Source organism: Nicotiana tomentosiformis, chromosome 6 (assembly GCF_000390325.3).
Source record: "Nicotiana tomentosiformis chromosome 6, ASM39032v3, whole genome shotgun sequence".
NCBI classification, from domain to species: Eukaryota; Viridiplantae; Streptophyta; class Magnoliopsida; order Solanales; family Solanaceae; genus Nicotiana; species Nicotiana tomentosiformis.
Window position 1 is genome coordinate 134,356,529 of NC_090817.1, and position 19,433 is coordinate 134,375,961.

The 19,433-nt window shown below is 36.3% G+C and overlaps 2 protein-coding genes and 2 long non-coding RNA genes across 4 annotated transcripts; 2 read left to right on the forward strand and 2 right to left on the reverse strand.

Annotated features, from left to right (window-relative positions):
• Nucleotides 1-203: 203 nt before the first annotated feature.
• Nucleotides 204-2,963, forward strand: LOC104116123 (uncharacterized). Its single transcript, XM_009626917.4, has 2 exons — nucleotides 204-512; nucleotides 610-2,963. Exon 2 carries the CDS (start codon nucleotides 1,158-1,160, stop codon nucleotides 2,421-2,423), a length of 1,266 nt encoding a protein of 421 aa, XP_009625212.1. The 5' UTR covers nucleotides 204-512; nucleotides 610-1,157; the 3' UTR covers nucleotides 2,424-2,963.
• A 4,298-nt stretch (nucleotides 2,964-7,261) lies between these two features.
• On the forward strand, nucleotides 7,262-10,257 carry LOC117281444 (uncharacterized). The gene is made up of 3 exons (XR_004512071.2): nucleotides 7,262-9,641; nucleotides 9,881-9,982; nucleotides 10,058-10,257. It is a non-coding gene; the product is annotated as an uncharacterized lncRNA (long non-coding RNA).
• A 146-nt stretch (nucleotides 10,258-10,403) lies between these two features.
• Nucleotides 10,404-12,880, reverse strand: LOC108948486 (uncharacterized). Its single transcript, XR_011408878.1, has 2 exons — nucleotides 12,493-12,880; nucleotides 10,404-10,866 (listed from the first exon to the last, which is right to left on the reverse strand). It is a non-coding gene; the product is annotated as an uncharacterized lncRNA (long non-coding RNA).
• Nucleotides 12,881-16,809: 3,929 nt separating this feature from the next.
• Nucleotides 16,810-18,355, reverse strand: LOC108948762 (uncharacterized). The gene is made up of 3 exons (XM_018778076.2): nucleotides 18,168-18,355; nucleotides 17,099-18,028; nucleotides 16,810-17,021 (listed from the first exon to the last, which is right to left on the reverse strand). The coding sequence occupies exons 2-3, from the start codon at nucleotides 17,876-17,878 to the stop codon at nucleotides 16,818-16,820; spliced, it is 984 nt and encodes a 327-aa protein (XP_018633592.2). The 5' UTR covers nucleotides 17,879-18,028; nucleotides 18,168-18,355; the 3' UTR covers nucleotides 16,810-16,817.
• Between the last annotated feature and the right edge of the window lie 1,078 nt (nucleotides 18,356-19,433).

Sequence of the window (19,433 nt, forward strand, 5' to 3'; positions counted from 1 at the left end):
TAAGATGAAATTAAAATTTATTAAAGGAATACGATCTAATATGTTTAAATAAGTCCGATCATAATTTAATTTAATTAATATTAATCGCGCTAGTTTAAATAATTTTCAAAGTAGAGGAGTAAATGTGGCCATTTTCTATTTAGGAAAAAATACAACAAAACAAAAAGAAAAAAGAAAAGAAAAACACCACTCTTTTTCTAATCAGACACAAAACGAAAAAAGAGTCCCCGATTCAGAGAGAAGGAAGAAAGGAAGAAAAGAAGAAGAGAGAGAAAGGAAGAAGAGGGAGTAATATCGATCAGAGAAATAAAGAGAGTTTTGGGTTTTTTTTTTCCAATTTCTGATTCAAAACTACAAAGCGAAAATCCAAATGCGAAACACAATGTTGTAAGAGCAATGGAAGAAGAAGCTACATGGGGGGTTCCAAGGAACAAATAAGAAGAAGAGTGGTAAAAAGCATTTCTATTTTTTCTGAATCTGAATTTTGAATAAGTTTCAAGAACCTCAATAAGGTTAGCCAATTTACTTACTTCTCTCTGTTTATCAACTCCAATTTTTCTTTACACCTTGTTAGCTAAGTCTTTCTTCTTTCAACCCAATTTTCTGCAGAAATAAATTTGAAGTCCAAGTGGGGAACTTCAGGGTTTGAATTTTAGCAAAAGGTGGTATTTTGGGTCTGTTTTAGTTGAATTATTGGAAATTTGAACTTAATTGAATTGGGAATAAAGCTAAGGGTTTACTTGAGAGTTACAGGGAGGTAGGTATTTGTAATTTGCTGGAAGTGGAGGGTTTCACTGAGTTAAAGTTTTGATTTTGGTTATTGGATTGGAGGTTTCTTGGACTTGGAATTTAAAAATTTATGGGATTGGGATTTTTGGAGGGAGAGTTAGTTGAGAATTTGGATCTCTGGTTTGGAACTCAATCCCTCTTATCTTTAAACTGTTAAAAGTTTGAGTTTTGAGATGGGTTTTGATTCAGCAATGCTGGGATTGGTGCTAGCGGGATTTAATCTTGTTTGTTTTATGGGTTTTTGGAATTATGGCAAAACCCTAATTTAGTGGTGAATTGGGTTCTTACTGTGGCTTCTGTGTGTTTTGAGCAGTGGAAAGTTCAAATTTTTTGCTTTTTTTTTGGTGGACATTTATGTATTGACGGAGATGCAACCGCCAAACCAGCATTCGCGGATTAATCTTTCTGAATTGAAAGCTCAGATAGTGAAGAAACTTGGACCAGAGGGGTCAAAACAGTACTTTTATTACTTAAATAGGCTATTGAACTTGAAGATAAGCAAGGTTGAGTTCAATAAGCTTTGTGTTAGGATCTTTGGGAGAGAAAACATTCCATTGCACAATCAGTTCATTAGTTCTATTCTGAGAAATGCCTGCAGTGCAAAGGTTCCTCCACCAATTAATGAAGGCGGTATTGTGAAGCATGGTGAAGCGGTTGGCAGTAAAGAGCCTGTAGATGATGAATATGACCAAAATGGAGTGCATGTCTCCTCGAACCAGGCGTCAGGTCAACCGAGTTTGTCCAATGGTGATGTGTTGCCATTATCTCCTCGGAAGGCTAGGACAGGATTACGTGATCGTAGGGCTGGGGATCGTCGTAGTGTGCTTGGACCAAATGGAAAGACTAATTTTACTGTTCAACAATCAACGTTGATGGAATCAAGTGACTTCGATGTTATTAAGGAAAATGGGGATTTGCATCCATCTAATGTCAAGGGGTCTATGCAGCATCATCAAGCAATCATGCAGCAAACAGATGATGAAAGGCAGGCGTTCTGTCGAGAAACTGCAAAATTTTCTGCTATAAAGAGATCATTGGAAAATTCAGTATCTTTACAAAACAAAATAGGCCAGCCTAGAGATGATGGGAAAGAGATGCATGCTAGGAGTCAACTCCAAGCTCCCCTTGGGGTTCCGTTTTGCCCTGTTAGTGTAGGTGGAGCGCATAGACCATTACCTTTGGCAACAAGTAGTAGATGTGTTAGCTCTTCTAGTTTTGGTGCTTTGTTGGACAGTGTAACTCTGAGGGAACGCATGGAGCAGATTGCTGCAGAACAGGGCCTTGATGGGGTGGCCATGGATTGTGCCAATCTGTTGAACAATGGTTTAGATTCTTACTTAAAAGGTTTAATCAAATCTTGTCTTCAACTTGTGGGAGCTAGGTCAGGGCACGAACCTACAACAAACAGCACCAAGAAGCAGCAGACCTATATGAAGCTCGTTAATGGTCTAAGACCAGGTCATCATTTTCAGACAAATAGTGGTAGATTGTTAGAAGTTGTGGGTGAACATGCTCCCGATAACCTTGTATCATTGCAAGATTTTAGGGTTGCAATGGAGCTGAATCCGCGGCAACTTGGCGAAGACTGGCCACTGCTGCTGGAGAAAGTGTGTACACATGCAGTTGAGGAATAAGACATGTGCACTTTGATGTCTTCAGGTCAAGCTTGTACCAGTCCTACTGGATCAGCGGGCACAGTTCTTTCCAAGTTTGGTGCAGTCACTGCACTACAGTTTTCTTTACGGCCTTTTGATCCAGTAAACAGCTGTTGAGGTCAAACTTTGTCTCGTTCAAGATGATAGGGACAAGAGCCGGGAATCTTTGTTTGACCTGCTGCAGGGCCTTAATTTTGGCCAGAGGCACCCTGTTCGTTAGCAACCACTGAAAGGGGCTTGAAAAAAGAATTCCCCTGTTGGTTGCCCTGTTGTATCATTAGCTTAATTCCCTCTGGGTATCTGCATTCTCCTGTAATTTACAGTCAGTGAGCAAATTTAGAACAGTTTTGCAGGAATAAATGTGTAGCCTAGTATTTCAGCTGAAAGATGAAAGTTAATGGTGAAAGAGCTGAATGTGTATGTATCTTCAACATCAAAATTGATTGGAACCTCAACATTAACATTACATTTTTTTCAGTAGCTTAATTGAGCTTATAAATTTTTTACTTCGGAATTGAAGTTCATTTGTCTATGGTTGACTTTTGTGCTATCCTCTTACTTTTTTAATTACACCAAAGGACTTCATTATTTGAGCCTTTGTCTCATAACTCACACTGCACAATAGCGTTATAGAAGCTGGGATACCTCAGTTTGACTTGACTTGCCGTTTGAATTTATTAACTTCTTTGTTCTTCTTGATTGTTAGAAGCACCATGTAACTGATCTTTCGGTTTGCTAATAAATTGTGGGAATTGTGTAAAGTATGCATGTGATGAGCATGTCCGCTGTAGTATATTGCATGACAAAAGGAATTGAAGACAGCTTTGTACCGATAAACTAAAGCATCCAACCTCTGGTTTTCCTAGTTAGTGACAGGAATAGGCTTGTTGGATACTTCAATGAGATGCAAGCCTATCTTACTACTAACTGGTAACGGTGTAATAACTTACTCCCTTCGGTCCACTTTAATTGACTTTTTCGTTGTTTTCACACATTTAAGGAATTTATCTTTTAATAGTAATTAACAATGAAATTGACCATTTTAACCTTTACTATCTCTTTAATATCTTCATTGGAAATATACTAGATACTCCAAGACTCTTTACTCCAAGGGCATCTTGGGAAACAAAGTTTAATTCTTTTTTGATATCTGAAAAAATCAAATATTATGGACCACAAGAAAAAGGCCAAAAAATCGATTAAAGTTGACCGGAGGGAGTAGATACTGACTTTATGATATTCCAGATTCCGTATTTGTCCATTTCCTAAAAGGTATTGTATGACTTCAGTTTAAGTTCTTGATTGTGTTATTCTTTTTCTTTCTCACTAAAAATTGGGAAATTTCAGGTCTCACAGGTTATGTTAGACTAAACTCACTTAGTATTAACATTGTATTTCTTATGCTATAGAATTGACCAGTGACAGAAAAGTGTAGTGGGACTAACTGAGTTAGCTGTTGTTTTTGTTGTTATGTTTCAGCCTACTATTTCCTTAATCACATAATTGGTTTTTGTCTCCATGTATTTACCTCTCAAAGGTGCATCATCACTCCTTTATTCAATGCGGTTTGTGTAGTCAGAGAATCTGAACAGGGAGCTAGTCTTAGTAACAAGTTCAAAACATATCCTGAATTGGAGGATTTACCGAATCATATGGAGAAGTAAAGGTGGCAGTGGTAGGTTGAGCGGATGGGGTAAAAAGAAAACTGATAGGCAAGTAACAAAATAACTTGTGAAAATGAATTAAAGGTTGGAATGAAGATGATCTTAGCCCTCTTGCTGGACTGTGATTTTTTTTTTTTTGATATGTTCCAGCATCAAGAAGGTGTTGCTGGACTGTTAAACTGTTTCTGGTCAGAGAACAAGTATACTTCCAGAGAAGTGCAACGGTAAGAAGAAAAAAACCTCCCGTTGCTTATATATCTCTTGGCTTTGAAAACCTGAATTATGAGAATTGAACTAATACATAACTTTTCTGGAACTCTAAGTAATTCCTTTTTCACACAGGTACACACATATGTATGCATACAGTACATATATGCATTTGCCTATATAAGAATTCTTGTTCTTTTTCTTAGTCTTGGTCTCTCCGTGTGTTAACTCTTATGTACTTTTCCAAATACAGGCAGGCCTTCCACTTAGATAGATGTGTTGCTAAGCTGTGCACAATATGGATATCAGTAAGTTCACTACACTGCCTGCTAAGTTATCAGCCATTTTTGTTGTGTTTTCTTCTGTTCATCTGCCAGTTAAGGATTTATCTTTTCAAGTCTTTCCATCCTTCCAATAGTTTTGTGGAAGTATAATTGTGTGCTGTAAATATCTTATGCTCCAGTTATCAAGAAGAGGTAATTAAGAAAATGAAGGAGATCTCCTTTTTCAGGTTGCAGGCATTTAAGTATATGATTAGCATTTGTCTTCTTAGAAAAAGAAAAAAATAATTAGCATATATGAACCATCACAAATGGAGCTAAGTAATTTTTAAATATAGGATATGGTTCTGGACAGTTTTGGCAATTTAAAACATGAATTATTAACAAACAAAGGAAGTGCAATATATTAATACTTGTTTTACCTTCGTAGAATGCCTTTATGCCTCTTACAGAAATGGAGAAGTATGCAAAGATAATGTACGAATGTGTGTAGTATTGTCACTAAGGTAATAGGAAAAACAAATAGATTTTTGCACATAAGCATCAAATAACCCATTGTAAACTAAACTGTTTCGATTGACCTGTTAAGCTATTATGTCACATACCAATCGGTCTCTGTGTCCGTGTGTGTGTATTTCGGGAAATATGACCCACAAATTTGTGACCCGGAGAATATTGAAATAATGTTTTTGAGTTATCAGAATTCACTTGTATAACTTTTAAGATAATGCAAATAAGCACGCTGGATTTCTAATATTATCTCTTGACATGCTAAGGGGCAGTGGTAATTGGAGGCAAGTTGGGTTATTTAGGATCAGGAACAGAATGGTAGCTGAGACAATTTAGGAACTAATGTTGGCGTATGCTGTTTAATAGTTAATCTAGAGTTCGCAGTGGTTTCTGCATGTGGTTGGGGCAGAATTTGGACTTTTGGAGGGTTAGAGGTTTCATTCTGATGGAATCTTGTGAAGAAAAGTAAGGCACATCTGAGTTTGGAGAGAATCTTGTGTTTTTTGCAGTATAAGGCAAGAATCTGAGGATGAACTGGGATATTATATTTTATTCTTCAAATGGAATTTAGAAGTTTAGAGTCTATTCTGCAAAGATCTCTGTTTCGATTTGGATGTGAAGGTAGCATCTAATGTAAATGTTATTCCTAAAGGACAATTTGAGGTTTGTAGCCAGCACTAATTCGTTCCCTGGGTGGGAGTAGAGGCTTCACCAATTTTGGTTGTCTGTTCAGTTTCATTTTCTTTTTGGTTCAGTTCAATCTCATAATTATTTGGTTATGTATAGTTATCTTCCCTCTAACCAACCTTCAAAGAGAACAAGAAGAGAGGTGGGCTGGTGGGAGGAATGAAAAGAGAAGTCTGTACTCTGTAGGACATATCTGGTTGGCTACTTCTCTTTGGGAGCAAGGAAGTACGGAATCACTTGTGTCCTCCAATACCTATAATTTTTGCTTCTATCTCCAAGAATGGGTTCAACAGAAGTACTTAAGACACTTCTCTATCTCTAATTTTCACCCTTTTATTGATTCAATGACCTTTGCAGCATGAGAAGGAACTAGTTTGCATCTGAGACAACATTTTTTAGCGTACAAGTGTTGGACTCAATGTGGTGTCCAATGGGGCAAGTACATGGATATTTATCGGCTATGTAATATCATTAAAAGATTGACAGACACTTGGCACTGACATAATTAGGACAAAGCATCATTAAATCACATTGCCTATCAATCCATGCTCTCCACATTAATTTAAACACCCCCCCCCCCCCCCCCAAAAACCAAAAATATAGCAATTAATCTTCTTTACAGCTTTACTTAGAGATGCTTGATGAGGGTTGGCTTCCTTTTCATGTTCTTCTGGAATTAGATGCCTCTTTTATGGATTAAGTATTTCAATTTACACCTTGCAGCCTACATGGAGGAAATGGAGAAAGACAACTAGTTTTGTGAATAAGCATGATAGTATTTTGTGGTAGGCTGACAGATTGATGGTTGGTGTAAATTGTAAAATAGTCAATTCTGATGAAGCCTCTGAATAATGGAAATAGAGCGGCTTGATTGACCCTTGGGATTGAATCAGGCTAGGGATTTCCCTCATAAAAGACTAAAAACTCGTTACGTCGAAAATAGTCGAGGGATGGATGCTAAGCACATAGCTGTTCCCAAATAGTGCGGGTGGGAGTGTAGGTGAGTTCTATAGAAGAGGAAAATATCTGCCACCCCCATATGAGTTATTTTTCTGATTGCAATTGTTTCATAATTCATAGTAGCAATAGTGCATTCAAGTGCTTGAGTATACCATCCTTATTGTGTGATTGTTTGACATGACATCTTTTCGGTATGTCGATCCATAACTTGATGTAGTCTGAATACCACAAGAGAATGCCATACTCTGATACTTGATAAGTATTTGGCCAAGTTCTTACTGCTCTTTTTGGGTGGATGAGGAAGTGGCGTGCTGCCAATAATTGGTGGGCTGAATTTGTCGAATTGCCATTTTGCTAATATAAGCCAATAGAAAAGTAGTTGCTGCAGTCTGTATTTCGTGACAACACTTGGTCTGGGGATAGTGTTTTTAATAGAAGGAAACTCAACTTTCCTCCTGATATAGGTTATTCTTGTTCTTCATTAAGTAGTTCAGTCTACTTCACAAAATCAGATAAATGGTTTGCAATTACTTATTGGTCGGTCGGACGGAGGGATCAGGCCATGCCATTTTTACTATTCATGTTGCCATGCTTAATCTTTTTTATATACACATTGTTTGCCTTTTTGCATGTAATCTAGAGAAATTCTCGTTGCTATTGCAGCCCAGTGATGAGTGAACGAGGGCTTTTCAGGAACAACCTTGCTTTTTAGTAAAGCCATCCTTCTACTGTTCCAGCATTGCACAGTCTTACCTTCCCAATTCTAATTTGCTATGATCACTTTAATTTACCTTTCACCAGATATAAAATTCCATGTAAGTATATTATAAAAAACCCACGAAAATTTTCATCAAGTCCTATAGTTAACCCATATTTTCCTTTTTTTCTTAATACGGATATCCCGCATTTTGATTTTTAACAATCATATAGCTGGTTCTCTCATCCTACTCATTCAAGAAGGTCCAAGTTGGGCAATGACACGTTGTTTACTTGGTTTGATGTTTAAAAGGTTTGAATTACTCTTCTATCAGTAAATCTCTAGGTTAAAGGTGGCTTGGCATTTGTTTGGAGCATACCAGCTGGGAGCCCTTTATCTTTTAGCTAGTACTCTTGAATATCTCAGGTCGATGGTACTTGAACCTTCAACATTTTAATTAGATTTAATCAGCACTTTTCTCTGATTTACCTCTGACTTATAAGGGAGCACAGCCCATCAGAATAATGCTTTGCATATAAAGGAATCACTTTTTTAGTTGTGTATCTTGCTTATGTTGGATGGTAACATAAAATGGGTATAAGAGAATTAGAGATAAAGTGTAGCATGTAGAGTACCCTTCTCTTCCACCACTACCTCCAAGGAGCACATACAAACTATACCTTATTCGCAACTGGTATCAAGTTTCAACAGCGGCAGGACAGAGCCCACTTTGACATTTGTTGCATTGTTAACGGCTTTAAAATTATGCAGCAATTACGAATCTTATGTGGATCCCTTGTGATGTTGATGAACAGTAATGGTGAATCATATGAATATATATGCTTTATCACTGTCTACAATTGGTTAGTGGGTGCTAAGAGACTGGGAAGGGGGAGGTAGGCGTAAGAGTGATGTTGAAATAGTTTCCTGGATTGCATCCCAAATCGGCTCCGTCTTGCCTTTATGGATCTGGGTTTTGCATGAAACTCAGAAGTTTATTAGCATAGGTGATGCTTTACCCTCGATTATCTGCTTTATTCTCTTGATGTGGTTACTTTTATTTTATAAGTCAGCTAAATTTTGATTAAATTAGGTTTCCGAAACATTTCAGATATAGCTTGGTCTTTGAAAAACATTTCTCGCAAATATTTCCAAAACCCTAAGCCTGGCCATATCCAGGTTTTAGAATTATTTGTCTTGTATAACCCAAACACAATTTCTTCAAGACTTACCCGGAAACATTTTGATCAACAATTTTCCAAGACCTAAACCAAACTCAACATATGCGAAAAAACTTTTCCAGAAACTAAACAAAAACCAACTCAGAGCGATAAACATTTGATGGAGGAAGCACAATTGGAGCCCTACAGGAATCTGTTTTTGTCAAGTTAGTGCCCTTATATGCTGCTTGAACAATTACTTTTTGGTGATCAGCACTGGAGCATGTAGAAAAGCATTACAAATTTATTGGTCCTAAGTATACCTTAATTGCCTTTGTTTAATAACCAGGGGAATCTAGGTATGGTTTCAATAGTTTCAGGCCTTCTCTATTATGAGATCTTAAGTGATTGAATGCTTAGACAGTTTTGGTCAAACTCCAAACCCTTGATTGTTATTACTTTCTTCCTTTGTTGCTAGATTTTCTTATATGACTGAATGATTAAATAATATTACTGTACTATCCTGTTTCTCAAAATGTCTACTATTGTTATTACTTTCTTCCTTTGTTGCTAGATTTTCTTATATGACTGAATGATTAAATAATATTACTGTACTATCCTGTTTCTCAAAATATCTACTATCATTTTAGAAATGCACGCGAAAGAATGCAGACTACATTAAGTAACACTTTCCGTGGTATTACGCTGAAACCAAATTACTAATTAATGGAGCTTCACTAGGATGTTTAATAGCTGAACACATTGTATCATTATTTGTTGCTAATCCTGAGCTTCATTCCTGTAGAAGCAACTAAAGGGCTGCATGTTTTTTGCTGTAGCATCTCTACAGCGCACTGTATGCATTTGGAAAGAAAAAGTATTTGGAGTTTTGAAGTTTCCCATGACTTCAGCCCTGCGGTGGATGCTAAAGCTTTCGGATGAATGCATGGTATAGACGCAAAACCAATGTTTTTTGGTTGCATTTACCTTCAGCCCTCTGGTGGATCCTAAAGCTCTTGGACCGATGCATGGTACAGAGGCCGAATCAACCTGTTATTTTGCATTCATTTTATAGAGGGGTGTGAGAGCATTATGATGTGAAGTATTTTTTCTTTCATTCTTTTTCCGTGGTTTGAACTACGGACATGACAGCATTCAAGTTTATCAGCACTGTGTCACTGGTGGCATGACTACCACAAGTGATACAGGTTTTGTCAAAGAAATTGAGCTCTTGACAGTTTTTCTTTTCTTTGGTCCTGTTACATAACAGGATTGTGTTATGTTACAGGTTACACCATTGTTGCACCTATGCTGGCCTTATCACTGAAGTGGATAGCCATAATCCATACTATACGCAATCGACCTTCCAGTGGTGAGTTATTTATGGTCCATCTAAGGAATAATACGCTACACATTAGCATGCAATATGATTTGGTTCTTTTTTCAGAATTCACCTTGTTGATGGGGCTGTTTCGATAACACTGCCTCCAATTTATTGGAACTATGTCCTGTAGTATCTGGTCGTCACAATGGGTATGTTTTAAATCCTTAGGGATCGTTTGGTACGAGGGATAAGGTGAGATAAGATGTGGGGTTAAATTTATACCGCCAACCAAACGCCAATCAAACACGGTATAAATTTAATCCCAGACTTAATCTAGAATATCTCATCTTATCCCTTAATCAAAATTAGGATTGTTTTATCCCACCTCCCATATGGTATAAATTAGTCCTGGGATTATATAATCCCATACCAAACGACTCTTATAGTATTTTTTGTTCTATATCTCAGATTTAAGCAAAGAAAGGAAAACTGAGCTCTTCACAGTTCCTTTTTCTCTATTTAGTGCCGGTTTTCCTTACATCATCAAGACGATGGTATATTTACAACTGATGCTATGGCCATGACAGTCCCGGTATTTTCACGCTGGCTATAGAGGTAAAGTTGATAAACATACTTCATATGCTGATAGGGAACGCAACATATACTTTTTCAGTGGCATTCATCCCTTCACTCTTCAGATACTCTTATTGATGCAGTGCAGCACATATCATCTTAATGAGCATGATCTGCGGAGAAGGATGATTTAGCACTATGGTTGGACCATACAAAATTCCTAAATGATAGATGGTGCTTTTGCTTAATGTGCCTAGATGTCAACTCTGACTCCGTTCCTCCAAGCATTTCCCACATCACCTGTACATCCGCATACGCGCAGGACTGTATATCACCATGAAGCTTCAATAGTCCAGCACCTGAAGGAAACAAAAACCAATATAAAAGCATGTAAGTGATCTTTAAAGCTACTGTCTCTATGTTTTCACTCTTCTCCTTCACTGTCCAATTTCTTGGTACCTAAGAACTAAAGTTATGAGGTTAAAAGTTTCTTTTCGACCCTAGAGTAATGATAATTCATAAAAATTTCAGTACTTCTGGAGACATGCCTGCAGAAACTGAAGCATATAGGCCATTGGACACTAGGGAATATATATGGACTCTTGGTAGAGACATCTCAAATGGTAGATGCTAGTTTAAGCAATTTGAAATTTTGAACTATTAAAGGAATCAGATACCATGAGTACTGTCATTCACTATTTTCTGAAAATGTGTTTTCACCCGCCTCGCCCCACCCTGCCCTAACCTATTTGCCATCCACTGTGTGGTCATATTTACTTTCTGGAAGGTCATCTGCTTATCCCGAGGAAAATTGCAGAAAGTGATGGTGCTATATCAATTTTGCCTAGTAGTTGAACAGACAGAATATTAAGGCATTAATGAGTGGCTATAGAACAATATATTAAAGATTGCCCAGAAAACAAAGCCATCATTAACTTGATTTGTAGCAGCTTATCTTATTAACAAGTTGGCCTGTGTTGGGGTCCTCTCTGGGTTAAAAAGCGGACTTAAGAAACCACTAATGGAGTCGTAGAAGAAATTCTTGGCATTTCTTGATTTGTAAAGTGCGAAGTGTCTAACTACATTAGTAAAAGATTTATCGCAATATCTCCACTTACCAATAGTAAACAGACCCCAAGAGCAGGCTTATATTGTTTGCATATGCTGTCAATTTCAGTATTTGTTCCATTAACATCGACTACAATTTTAGGTCATTTACTATGCCTAACATTTTTGCTGGTCATCTGACTTGTTGCCGTGTGAACGCAATGATATTTTGTGCAAGACAAGGAATACTTCTTGCAAGACACATTCAGAAGGGGATGTAGATAAAGTATTTTTTCTTTTAAAAAGTAACAATAATAGGAAGAATACTAACAACTTGATTAAATATTGATTAGCTCTTTTGTATGGAACTTTATTGCCTTGTATAGAAGAGTTGGAAAGCCAAAAAGGGGTTTACTTCAAAATTTTCAATCTAAGTTTCATTTAAGGAACCACTTATATGAACTCAATAATTTCTTCCCATTTGCAGCACAGGTTATTGAATAAAAACTTAAGTTATATATGCCCTCTATGGCTTGAGATCAGAATTCACGAGCACATCAAGCCGTAAAAGGTTAAGGATCTGTTAAAGAAAAAGCTTGAACTATCAAGTTAACAACATTATAAAAGGGTCACATATACATGATTTGTGTCGACGCTAGTGCGAAAACAAGAAGAAAAAACAGGGTGAAGCTAAAAACTAGCTCATGCCTGCGTAGCCTCCCGCATGTTCATTATAAGAATCCTTTAAGAAAGATTGAGCGTGAGTAAGCTTTTTCCATTAATTTTTAGGAGGTATTTCGTCTAGGGTCTATAAAAAATAGTATCTCTACCTGTCTTGGGTAAGATCTGTTGCACACACTAGCTTTGAGATTTTACTGGTCTTGTTGTTGTTGGTGTTGTTTTGAGGGGGAGGGGGGTGGTAGGAAGAGAGGACTAACCATTCTTAGGAGCCTTGACACGGGCTGAAAACACGAACCAAGCACGTCTAACTGGAAAAACCATCTTTTGCCACAAATCTTCCATCTTCAATTTGATCCTCTACTTCTTCTTCTAACTGGAACGACTATATTCTTTCTTCAAATTTAAAGTATATCCTCCTAAAATGAACTAAGGCTATGGGCTAATGGCTGGAAGTAAAGGGAAGAGAGGTTTTATAGTGCGCTCTTGTCCTTTCCAAGCACTTAATTTAGTGCTGACAAGTGATGACTAAACGAGTGACTGCAACACTAATAAAGGAGTGATGTGTTTCCACTCCTGGGGTGTTTCACAAAAGCAGTTTAGTTATTTAAGAAATATAGTACAGATATTAATGTTATGAGTTTGAATCATCTTACTATTCTGTAAAGTATGGAAACACATTTCCCCACTTAAGATTTGTTTTTTACTAAAAGACAAGACTTTGTTCACCGACGTGTGACAGTGTTGTTCAGAGATATTTTCGTGCCACGAGTCTCTTGTGGGTTGGACTTTGTTCTGTGATTGGTAGTAGTAGTTTCTACTACTACTATTTTGGTCTTTTGCGTTGTCTTGGCTCGTTTTGACTTCATTTGATTAAAAAATGTGTCGTTTTTTCAGTGGGAACAATGGCGTCACTACTAAAAATTGTGTGGTTGGGCGGTTTGACTGTTTGTAAAATTTACCTTCAAAACGAGAGAACATTATCAATTTCCGTGCATAGCTTTAAGGGATTGTTTGGTAGGATAGTATTGAAAAATAATTGTACATGTATTAGGGTTGGTATAATTAAACCTTGTTTGGTACTTCCTTATGCCCATAATAAGTGATATTTTAGCCTTTTTATTTTGGTTCAAAATAAGTATTTTTTTACATAATCAAAAAGGAATTAACTTTATATTTTCAATTTGTCCTTATTTACATTCACTTCTTGTTTTCTCTTCATTAATGTGGTGCTTATGCTTCCTTGTGCCGATGGTCTATTGGACACAACTTCTCTATCTCAACAAGGTAGGGGTAAGGTTGCGTACAACACTAACCTCCTCAGACCCCACTATGTGAGATTATATTGAGTTTCTTGTTGTTTTTGAACCCTTATATTTACATATCCCAATATGTCAAGTTAATAATATGCACATTTTAATTAAGGGTAATTTAGACAAAATACTTATTTATTTTTCTTTCTAGAAGTTAGTATTTTTCTTAAGGGGTATGCCATATGCCAAAATGTTACTTATTATGGACCGGAGGGAGTAGTGTTTTTCTAACTTATGTATAACTAATACATGTAATAGTTATATACCCTATTCGGTATTATTCTTATATACATAACAAACCATGACATTAGCAACACCATGATTTTTAAATTTTAATACATGGACAAGCATGTATAAAGATAGAACTACCCTTTGAAAGCGTTTAATACACAAAAACAAACAGTTTATAAAAAATAATCTCAGCATAATTAATCCTAACATTACTAATATATCATATTCAGTACTATTTTTATACAACCTACTAAATGATCCCTAAGATTAATAAATTTAAGTGAGCATATATAATTTTATATTATAATACTTAATTATGATAAAAATTATAAAACATGTATTATATTTATTTATATGGTATAAATATCGAGCGCTAAAAGAGTTCCTGTCATAGACTATGCCAAGCTCTTTCACATTTCTATATTCACTAGTGAGGTTATGCCCGGGTTATGCTCGGGCCTAACAATTCTGTAATATAGCAGCCTCCGGCTGGTTAAACTAAAAATAACCGATGGAAATATAATCTCTCACACACACAAACATATATATATATATATATATATATATATATATATATATATATATATATATATATATATAGAGCTACCAAAAATAAACAGTAAATATGACATGTTATTTGTGTAAAAATCCCATTATTTTATACGAATTCAGTAATTGTGCCCAACATAAATAAAGCTATATTGTTTTGTTACACGTTCACCAACTTATAACTCCTTGAAAATTATATATGAGTGAAATTCAATCAAACAAATGGAGCAACTACAAAGTGTGTTGCATTCTCTGGCATTAACACTATTTTTGTGATATATATAGCTGATATATTTTCAAACACACAACGTTTACTTAGCCAAACCAAAACACCAAGACCACTTAAAAATTATCACATACTCCCTCCGTTTTAATTTATGTGAACCTATTTGAATGGGTACGGAGTTTAAGAAAAGAGAGAAGACTTTTGAACTTGTGGTATAAAATGAGGCACATATATTTTGTGTGGCTATATAAATAATAACATAAAGATAAATTGTTTCCAAATAGGGAAATGTGTCATTCTTTTTGGCACAGACTAAAAAGGAAATAGGTTCGCATAAATTGAAACGGAGGGAGTAATATTCAATCAAACAAATGGAGCAACTACAAAGTGTGTTGCATTCTCTGGCATTAACACTATTTTTGTGATATATATAGCTGATATATTTTCAAACACACAACGTTTACTTAGCCAAACCAAAACACCAAGACCACTTAAAAATTATCACATACTCCCTCCGTTTTAATTTATGTGAACCTATTTGAATGGGTACGGAGTTTAAGAAAAGAGAGAAGACTTTTGAACTTGTGGTATAAAATGAGGCACATATATTTTGTGTGGCTATATAAATAATAACATAAAGATAAATTGTTTCCAAATAGGGAAATGTGTCATTCTTTTTGGCACAGACTAAAAAGGAAATAGGTTCGCATAAATTGAAACGGAGGGAGTAATATTTTTCTACAATACAAATGGAGAACGTGTGGGTAATGATAAGTTACAACACTAATAAAAGAAGGCAGAATAGGTAAAGACCCCCCTCCCCCCTCCCTCCCGAACTTGACACTTTTTAATGAGCGTACACCTTAACTATACGTGTTTTTAATTACCCCCCTATGCTTACTTTTTCGGATGTTATTACCCCCCAACCTGCCACATGGCAGTGAAAGTTGGTTCAAATGGCTGAGTACGCGTGGGGGAGTATATATTTTGCCACATCAATTGAATATTTTCCATTCCCAATCCTAGAACCATCTCTAACGGTAATAAATGCATTTTCCCCCAAAAATGAAGACCCCAACGGTAACAACACCATTCTCACCCCTATTTATTGTCTTCTTTCTAATTTTTCAGCATTTTCTTTATTCTCACATTCTTTGTCCATCCAAATTCCATTCCCCCTCCCTCCCCCCTCCCCCCAAGATTTTGGCTCTTATTTTTTGCCCAAATAACAAACATTTGTTTTACTTGGAAGAAAGAAGATGAATGTTTTTTGTAGATGTGGCAAGCTAACTCCTTAAAAAGTTGCATGGACTACTGCAAATCCTGGACGACGATTCTTTGGATGTAGTCTTTTTCCGAAGACAAATTCTTGTTGATTTTTTCAGTGGTATGAACCTCTATTTCCGGAGCAAGCAAACATTGTTATTTCTGAGTTGTTGAAGAAGACTAACAAACTATCGAAAAGGGAAAGAATGCTAAAGTTTCAATTATTTTTCAGTTTACTTTGGAATCTGATTTTGCTCATGTACAAATAATGGTTATCTGGTAGTATGTAATAGAAGTTAAGCAATATGATATGCTGTTCGACACTACTATGTCAACATTTTGTCAACATATAGAATTGATGCCAATCACAATTTATATAAAAACAGCCATCAGTATCCACAAAAACAACCAATCACAATCACAATATTTTGTCAACATAGCTGGTAATTTGACAAAGAAAGTCAGAATTTAACATCAAACAATAGAGTTAAACTATGCTGTCCATATACAGCTAGACATACACATGACAAACAAGTTCACAAAATAAAGTTGCGTACCACCATCAGTATCCACAAAAAAACAGACACCCCATGAATTCAACTAAAACAGTCACCCCACGAATTCAATAAAAAAGAAGTCTAGTATATCAAATACTACATCCAAACAATAAAGAAATTCAAGTGGTCTTCTTGGAGGGAAATTTTCCCATAACTTTAGATCTTATTTGTATTCCAGCGGATTGGGACCTTGTCTTGATTCTATCCATTGCAGCTTGGACTTGAAGTTGTCTTTGAGTCACAGCTTCCTTCCCTTTCCATTTCAAACCTTTAGAAGGCTTATATCCAATATCACCAGTAACACGGGTAGAATCAATTAAAGGGCCAGTATAAACCTTTCTGGCTGTAGGATAACCATCCTGATAAACATTCAAACCAAAAGATTCATTTCAAAGTTAGATAATAACATCATATAGTATGTTAGACAATAAAAATAAATACACTTATATTAATACTTGTAAAACCAGGCTGTGCAACAAATACACCATGTCCTTGAAGCCTAGGCCTCTTGTAGTGGCTTCTTGCTCCCCCCCCCCAGATTTTCCTCCAGTACTTGTAGATGCCTTACTTATAGATGCATTGTCAGATTCCTTTCTGCCTCTCTTCCGTGAAGGTTTTGTTGTTGATTGTTGTGAGCAATTAGTAGTCTATTATATGAGTAAATGAGGAATTAGCTCTTAGATAACTAAGAAGAGAGTAATAAAGGAAGAAGGTAGGAAGCTACCTCTTGATTAGTTGTTGGTCTTGTTGGACAACTCCTCATATTATGAGTACTTGCTTTGCAAATGGAGCATGTCATAGTTATTCCCTTCTTTGATAATTTTTCAGCTCTTTTTATTTCTCCAACTTCCTTTCTTCTATTTTTTCTTACCCTTCCAGGCATATTTTGAACTGGAGGAGGTAATACCTTGGGGTTACTACTTTCTGGCCAGATTATCATGTTGGGAACTGGTTGTATGAAGTGTGAATATGCCTTCATGTAGGTCTCTTTTATGTACCAGTGTACAATATTCTCTGAAGGATCAAGTCTCTTGAAGTGCATTGCTGTTATAGCATATGGACATGAAATGCCTTTCAGTTCCCAAGACCTGCAACTGCGGTAACCTGTTCTTAAATCTACAATGAACTTGTATGGACCATCTTTGAGTTCAAAGCATGTATCTCCATTAAATATGAAGTCAACCCTCATTGACTTCTCAACATTAGTATTGAACACCATCATGGCCATTGGATATACACCATCCTGCCAAGTTTCAGCAAATTCTCTCATCTTTGCTACCCTACTCATAACTTTGACCCTTATTTCCTCTAGCATTGATATGATTGTCTTGTGTCTAGGGCCCAATATCCAAGTATTGAAGCTTTCACACATGTTATTGTCAACACTGTCACACTTGGAGAATGTTTGGAAGAATGCTTTGCGCCATCTTTCTTTGTTATATTTAACTAGGTCTTCACAAATGTTATGACCTAATTTATCAAGATCATCTAGATTTATTTTCATTTTAGACTCAATTATTGATCTAACAACACTCTAGAATCTTTTTCTTCTTTCAATCCCTCTCCATTTTATTGCCCAGTTTGCCGGAATGTGTCTAGCACACATTTTGTGCTCACACTCAGGTAAAATCTCTTCAATAGCTGAACATAGACCCTGCATTAAAATAGAGAAATAGTATTGCATAAAAACAAAGAAACAATAGTGTTTAAATCAGAGAAACAGTAGTATTTAAACCAAAAAAACAATAGTATTTTAAACAAGAAAACAGTAGTATTTAAACGACAGTATATACCTTTTGCATGTCACTTATCATGGTGAGTTCCCTGCCATCTCCCAAGTTCAAATCAGTTTGCAATAACCTGAGGAACCAACTCCATGTTTGCTTTTTTTTTTCAGTGCCTACAACAGCCCAAGCTATTGGGAACATTTGGTTATTCCCATCCTTTTTTACTGATGCCAACAGTTGCCAAAGTTAGGTAACCCTAGATCTGGATTTGCATCAGTAGTGTTTAAAGGAGGACCACAGGGAACAAAAGATTCCTTATTGTCTTGTTGTGTGCTGGAAGATGCATTAAAAGGCTCACCCACGTGGCTTATTTGGCTACCCTCTATAGCATCCACCTCCTCAAATTGTGAGTCATAAGAGACAAAAATATCTATTATGTCCCCATTGTTTAATAACATAGCAAGGTCCATTAAATCCCTATCTTTTGTTAATTCAACCAAATTGCCACCCTCAACACTCATAATATGAGTTTTTCCTAACTTTGTAATCCCAAAATCCTTTGCATAATCAGATAACTCTGGTATTGACAGGTGGTCAGAGTCGACATTAGTCACATGTTCAACCCTACCCCCAACATATATAGGTCCTACCTCACTCACCAATATCCCATCAATTTTTCATCTTAAATTCAAATACTTAGTATCCATGGGACCCTACATAGCAATAAAAAAATAAAAAATAACTCTCAAGACATACATATACAGAAGATTACAAATAAATAGTAAAAAATTAACAAACAATATAAAAACCCTAATTTAACCCTAATCGACATGCATGCAAAAATCACAATCAACATAAAATCCCTGATTTAACCCTAACAGAAAGAGGCACACATACCTTCAAATGCGGAGTGAAAATAGTAGAAATTTTGGCGAGAATCAAAGAAACCCAGTAGCTTTTAGCTTCTCCACAGTAGCTTTTAGCAGCACCTCAACGGAGAACCCTATCGACTCACAAAATCAAGCTCAAGCACTCACAATCGTCTCTATCATTGATGGGAGTGGAGTGGTGAGAAACCCTAGTTTTTCTACGTTATCGACCAAATGAACTGATGGTAAAAGGGATAGGTTAAATTTGAGGGATTAATTTTAAAGGCGGGTCGGGTATTCTAATTGGATATCCGAATTATTCCAACGTGTACAGCCACATCAGCAAGCATTTAAATGTATACATCGCGTGTATTCACGATAGAAAAGTTTACTAGGTTAGGGGGTAATAACATTCGAAAAAGTAAGCGTAGGGGGTAATTAAAATCACGTATAGTTAAGGTGT